This window comes from Prosopis cineraria, unplaced genomic scaffold, assembly GCF_029017545.1.
Source record: "Prosopis cineraria cultivar Desert tree isolate PC_DT_omini unplaced genomic scaffold, ASM2901754v1 PC5, whole genome shotgun sequence".
Classification (NCBI taxonomy): domain Eukaryota; kingdom Viridiplantae; phylum Streptophyta; class Magnoliopsida; order Fabales; family Fabaceae; genus Prosopis; species Prosopis cineraria.
This window is the reverse complement of record NW_026555336.1, coordinates 3,623,798-3,630,269: the sequence shown is the minus strand read 5'-3', so window position 1 is coordinate 3,630,269 and position 6,472 is coordinate 3,623,798. Positions and strand designations below refer to the sequence as shown.

The following is a 6,472-nucleotide window of genomic DNA, read 5'->3' as shown; positions in this document are numbered from 1 at the left end:
CGATTTGCTTTTAGTTTTGCTCCAGACAATAAAAACATATGACAATTATATCAAAAATAGATGATTTACAATTATATTAGAAATATATGGTTTACAATTATATCATGATTGTTGAACCAATTAAGAACCAGAATCAAAACCATATGAAGGTTAATCAACAACAAAGAATAATGCTATCAAAAAAGTGGCCAATAACTACACAATAATATTTATAAAATTGTGAAACTATGAAGCAAGAAAGTTATATTAAGATCCCAAAAATAGATGACCAAACAACAAAATTAGTTGAAAAAAAAAAGAACCAAAAATACTTGCCAAATGTTCTTTACATAACTAAGAAAAGGTCAATTGTTTTAAAGCCTCAATATATTTAATGTCACTTGTAAAAGCGAAAAAAAAAAATACTCCCATGTGATGAATTAACCAAGATAACATGGATGAAAAAGAAACATATCTAATTCACAAAAATTCTTACCCACGATGCGTCCAAGCTCAATCATACAAACACCAGCTAGTCCTTTCTTCCCATCCACAGGAATTATAGCAACTAATTAAATCTAATTTTTTTTACGGTATATATGATGTGTGGTACCACTTGTATTAACATCCAAAAACTCAATAAACTACTCCTTATCCATACAATATGAATATACAAGCAACATATAATAGCAATTCCTTTTAAAGATGTTCTCAATTTTGTTGAAAATGGTGTATTTTAGGGATTAAATATTTATTTAGTGGGACATTTACAACTAATTATGTGGCAACAATATAATCACAAACATATTGAATTCCATCTTGCGAAACATACTAGTGTATTCACGATTCATAAAGTTCGAGTGTCACTTCCTTGTGCCTAAACCCTTTCTAATTATTAATTATAGTTCTTGCTCCTATTTAAATTCTTCCAAAAAACCTTGGCATCGAAATTGAAGTTCATAAAAAGCAAAAGATGAAAAATCAACAAAGCATCTAACAGAGAGAGGCTTTCAGCTCTGAAAAAAACCCATCCTATAGAAACTCAACAGTGGATGGAGTTTAGTAATGAGGAAAAGACGTTGAATTGATAGAGAAACACAATCAATGATAGTTGAAGGAAGAATGAGTGAAATAGATTGGGGGAAGACATAATCAAAATGAACAATGGGCAAGCTTGGTGAAAAGATGAGCCACGTAGGTGGAAAATGGTAGGCCAACATTGGAGACGATGAAGTGAGTGATAGGGGATGGCAACAGATGAAGGCGGGAGCTTGGAATGCAAACGAAGAGCAATGTTGAATGGATGAGGGCTATTTTAGTTCATTTATTCCATCTTTTTAATATTATTATGAGTTTAATGCTTAATTTTTAGGTACAATTTTCTTTCCAAACAAATATTTTTCACCAATTCTTCCTCAAGATTATAGTTAAAATTTTTATTTTTCTTTTTGACTACATTCATATCATATTATCTTTGTCAAATTATAATTTGATATTTAAGTTAAAATATACGTTTAATCCTTTACTTTTACTTAAAGTTTTAATTTAGTACTTTAATTTTATAAGATACAAACCTTTAATTTTAATACTATTAATTTCATCATAAAAAAATTTTATAAGAATTTTAAAATATTGACAAACTATTTTCAAATTTTGATATATTAAGTTGACCTTTCTTAAAATAACAATAATTGATATGGAAAAGATTATTTGAAATTAAGAGTGCTAGAATTAAAAGACTAAAAAAATATTTTATAAAATTAAGAAATTAAATTGAAACTTTATGTAAAATTAAAGAATCAAAATACACTTTATATACACACATACCTCTATTAATATGCTAGAGTCCATGAATTATGTATCTCTATTAAAATATAGGTGAAACATGATAGCAAATAGTGTCTTGATGAAGAGAAGATGAGACAGAGAGGTAAGGGTGATGTAATTCTAAACTCCAGTCTTCGAATTTGTCTAAATAGGTAGAATATAAATGAAAAATAGTAAATACCTATATCTAAGATCCCCCCCCCCCTCCCAAAACCAACGCTTCAGTAGTTCCTACCGGAAACTTTCACTCTTAACTTCATACTATTATGGGCATAACAGCGTTATCTCTTACCATGAGAGTAGATATAAAAGCACAGGCCAAGAAAATATTTTTCCTAAAGTAAATAAACATTAGAAACCCAGAAAGATGTTAGAGCAGAGAAGGCACACGGCCGAAAGATGTTAAACAACCAAAGGCTCAACCTCCCATCTCTCCTGGCTTTCCTTCCCAGTTCGCACAAAGCTTGAAACTCGAAATTACATATAAGGTTGGTGAGATGATTGGACACCACTGCTACCACCCATGTAGCTACCATAATTAGAAGGAGCAGCGACCCTATCATCATGAGGATAAAAGGGCAATCTTTGGTCATTTACCTGCTGCGAGTATATGGATTGGCCAGGAACTTGATAATCATATCCATACGTAATAGCGCTTGCATGAGGATACTGGCCCGGAATCCCTGAATACGCTCCTCTAACAGGCGGAAGCCGCCTACCTAAAATGGTAGATGCTGCAGCGCTGCCAGCAGCTGATGGACGGAATGTGAAATATCCTCCATTGGCCTTTGGCTTCTTTGGTTGCTGACGTTTGCTGGATTCTCCACCTCTCTTTCTATCTGTCTTCAATTTATCTAGCTGAGCAACTCTCCTCTGAAGTGGATCAAGTGGGTAGTCGGATTCAAGGTTGTATTCTTCGACGCACTTGATTACAGCTTTAAGGGCCGCAAGCTCTTGAGCATTAGCGTCATCCTGCATGTAAATGACAAATTACATTTAACCTTATAGTAAGTGATTAGGAACAAGAACTACAAGAGAACTTCATACGTTCACTCAATCATTTTAAACTACAATTGCCCATCAAAGCATACCTTCTCACCAGCAACGCTACCTCCGACCTTTCCTTGTGAATTTCTCCTCAGGTCCTTAAGGTATGCCTTCAAGAGGGGCACAGGGGCAAATCTTTCCTTAAGCTGGAAGGCTTGAATAAAATGTACAGCTGCGATTTGTTTCCCATCAGTGATTAGTAATTCCACTAAATCTGCATAAACAAAGGATGGGGAAAAAAAATCAACATCTGACAATCATATTAACATCTCTTAGCTCGTAGAAATTTCACCTAAATCAGCATACGTTGCACATGTCTATGCTTGTTCAGGAAATCTAATTAGCTACGTTACTCTAAATGAAACTAGTTATCTAGAGCCAGTGTTAAGGACGACATCTGATGGGATAATCCTTCATTGCAGACTTCACAGGCCAGTTAATTGAAAGAACACCAACCTGGCACTTTGTGAGTTAACCCAAGAGAACGGCAGAGCTCAGGAGCCCGCCTGTGTTGAGCAATTGCAAGAACAAGCTTGCAGAGTTCTTCTTCATCAAACTCTGAGGCAATCCTAAAAGTCGCAAGAAGCTGCAAGAATGCCTCTGCCTCCAATGAATTTCTATTGGCAGCATCAGTGACTTTAGCCAACTTAGGCTTCCACTCATCAGCAATTGCCTTGGCTTGCTGCTTGGTTTGAGGGTTCAGAAGGTGATCAGTATCTGGCTCAGCCCTTGCCAATAAGGTGGCCAAGGCTTCCATAATTATAATAAAGGATTTGCGCATGCCCTGAAGGGCAGCATCCATTTTATCTCCTAGTTGGGTGGTTTCATTGGTGGGGTAAAACCCCTCCAGTGAATCCAGCACCATGTGGGCTGGTTCAGTTGCACTTTCAAGTGCAATAGACAGTTCTTCACGAAAGACAGAAATATTTTTTTTATTGTCCACAATATAATTCAGAAGACCTCTTGCATCCATTTGCTCACAAAAATGTGTCAGCTCTGGACGTGGCTTAACCTCATTCTCACCCAATCTACACGGAAAATCATCCTCTTGGGAATTTTCATCACCAAAAGAACTTCTTACCTTGTTATCTTTGTTCTCCCCTTCATCTACAGACTCCAATGATGTTGCCTGGTGACTTCCACGAGCCTCTACAATGGCAGCAACAGCAGTGTCTTTTAGCTCCTGCACCCGATCTAAAAGGTCTTGTTCTTTAGAAGCAACCTCTTCCTCTCTCTCTGCAAGCTGTGTACGCACTTCTCCTTCTTTCTTTTCATAATCCCTCTCCTTAGATTCAAGCTCTTCAAGTTTCTTCTTCAAAGCAATCTCAAGACCATGGAAATGCTGCTTAATTTCATCCCACTGAATGTTACCCTCCAAAGCATCCTTGCGAGCTTCTAGTTCAAGAAATGCACGACCAAGCTGCTCTATCAGAGATGATGCGTCATTTTCCTTGCCTTGCTCCATGACAGCATTCATCAAACGTGGCCAGCAGAACTTGAATAAAGTTCAATTTAATAATTAGATCCATTAGAAATGATAATGGGAGCATCAGACTAACAATAATTTCTGATGAATTGACCGAAAGAAAAACCTCACCACTACTTCCTTAGCATTGAATTTTCTTTCTATTCTTTTTTTAATGAGTTACATCATTCTCCAGTGTGACCCTGTGTTTAATATAACATCTTAACGTACTTCCAGTAATATCAGTTAGAAGGTACCACTCCTAACAGTATGCATATTCTTGCAGCCAATTGAGCTTGATTTTTTTCGAATCTGATTAACAGTTTTAGTCTATCAGATGTAACCATCCTATTTTATAAGTCAGTATATAAAATAAACTATACAAATAGATTCATCAAGAAAGAGAAACAAATGATTGTCAACGAGAATAAAAAAAAATAACTTCTAAAAATCTCATTAAAAAAACAAATATATAATTTAATAATTAATGCAGTAAACATAAACCCCGACAGTAAAGGCTACTTTATCTCAAGTTTTCTTGCAGCCCAAACAGAACATACCCAATGACATACGTGCTTAACGAGATTTTCATTCACGAGACATCATTTAAGTGTTACATTTGTGTGTGTGTGTGTGTGTGTGTGTGTGTGTTTTTTTTGGCTGCAGAAGCAAACAATCTGAATCCAGCAAGAGGGAAACAAACAAACCACAAACGGATGAACACTCTGAAACTGCAGTTTCACAAGAAAAGAACGGGAGAGGAAAGACCTGTTGATGGATTAATGGAGTGAAGCAAATGTTAGAATAGAAAAGCATACCTCGACCACAGTAAGCAGTTACACGACATCAAAACCCTAGACGGCTATTGAAACCGAAGCAGAGGGATCCGAAACGATTAGAATCCGTAAATTTCAACTGCAAGTTGATAGGTCAGCCTCATGGATTCAGTTCACCTCTGATGCTTTTGTCCGGTTAATCGAAGATAACTGTAAGACAAAATTAATTCACTAAAAAAAAAAAATCGTTATTTGTTGGTCCAGAAAATTCATTATTTGCCTCGAGGATGCATGTACGTGTGTCATCTGGACCGTCCAGCTTAATATGGAAGGTCCAGATTTAATATCTTATTTTTTATTTTTATTTTATATTTAATATAATAAATTATTTATAAAAATTATTAAAAAATCTAACAAATCTGATCACTAATTTAAACAATTTACATTTATATTATCAAAATGAAAATTTATAAAAAATTTAATAAATTTATTTATTATCAATCTAATAAATAAAAATTTAATTTGAACAGTTTAATTTAATATTAAAACTAATAAAGTACCTGTGTGATGCATGGACTATATATAATAATTTTTTTAATAAGTGAAATATCTATCATTTATGACAAACTAAAGTTTTTACAATTAAGTGTTAATTTTGTAGAAAAAATTTTTTCAAAAGAATAACGTGTAGTATGTCATCTCTAATACTTCATATCATCCTGAATATAGTGGGGCCATGTAATTATTATTTTTAATGTTAAATATGCACATTAATATTAAGTCAATGTAAAAATTAAATGAACACAATGTGAATGAATATAATAAGCATATTAATAAAAATTTATAATTAATTAGACTAAATTATCGAAAACTTTCCTATAAACATTAAAATATCAAGAACCAATATTCTTAAACATTCCTTGTTTCAAAGATGAGAAATAATAACATATAACTGGCCGTGCGTGAAAACAAAACGAGGCAAGTACAAACCGACATTATACAGGCTCTAACCTTGGCTTTTATTAATGGTCATTGCAAAAGCCAGTATCATAAGAAATTGCCTCCTTTTCATAGTAAATGGAAATCTAGAATCAGATGGACACATAGCAATACGAGATATACATACTTTTATCCATGTAGTTGACTTAGACATTTCTTGAGCTTCAATAACATATTTTTCAGTTTTTGCAAGTATGAGACGTGTACCATTAAACAACCCCATAGACTTTTCAATGTTTCGCATCAAAATAATTAATTGGGGCACTGATTTTCAATCTTATTTCATGATTCAAAAGTCCTAATATCATAATTTAATTTAGAAAATCTATAAAGTGCAAATCATTGAGTTAATTTATGTCTCCATCATCTTTTACAACAC

The 6,472-nt window shown here is 34.0% G+C and overlaps 1 protein-coding gene across 1 annotated transcript; it reads right to left on the bottom strand.

Moving 5' to 3' along the window:
* Positions 1–1,817: 1,817 nt before the first annotated feature.
* Positions 1,818–5,325, bottom strand: LOC129310442 (FRIGIDA-like protein 3). Its single transcript, XM_054952281.1, has 4 exons — positions 5,137–5,325; positions 3,310–4,348; positions 2,898–3,067; positions 1,818–2,778 (listed from the first exon to the last, which is right to left on the bottom strand). Exons 2-4 carry the CDS (start codon positions 4,328–4,330, stop codon positions 2,284–2,286), a joined length of 1,686 nt encoding a protein of 561 aa, XP_054808256.1. The 5' UTR covers positions 4,331–4,348; positions 5,137–5,325; the 3' UTR covers positions 1,818–2,283.
* Positions 5,326–6,472: the final 1,147 nt, after the last annotated feature.

Coding starts and splice junctions, on each gene's coding strand:
- LOC129310442 (XM_054952281.1), bottom strand. CDS start 4,330: ATGAATGCTGTCATGGAGCAAGGCAAGGAAAATGACGCATCATCTCTG. Junction 3,068..3,309: donor GTTAACTCACAAAGTGCCAG/GTTGGTGTTCTT, acceptor TTGTTTATGCAG/ATTTAGTGGAATTACTAATC. Junction 2,779..2,897: donor GTAGCGTTGCTGGTGAGAAG/GTATGCTTTGAT, acceptor ATTTACATGCAG/GATGACGCTAATGCTCAAGA.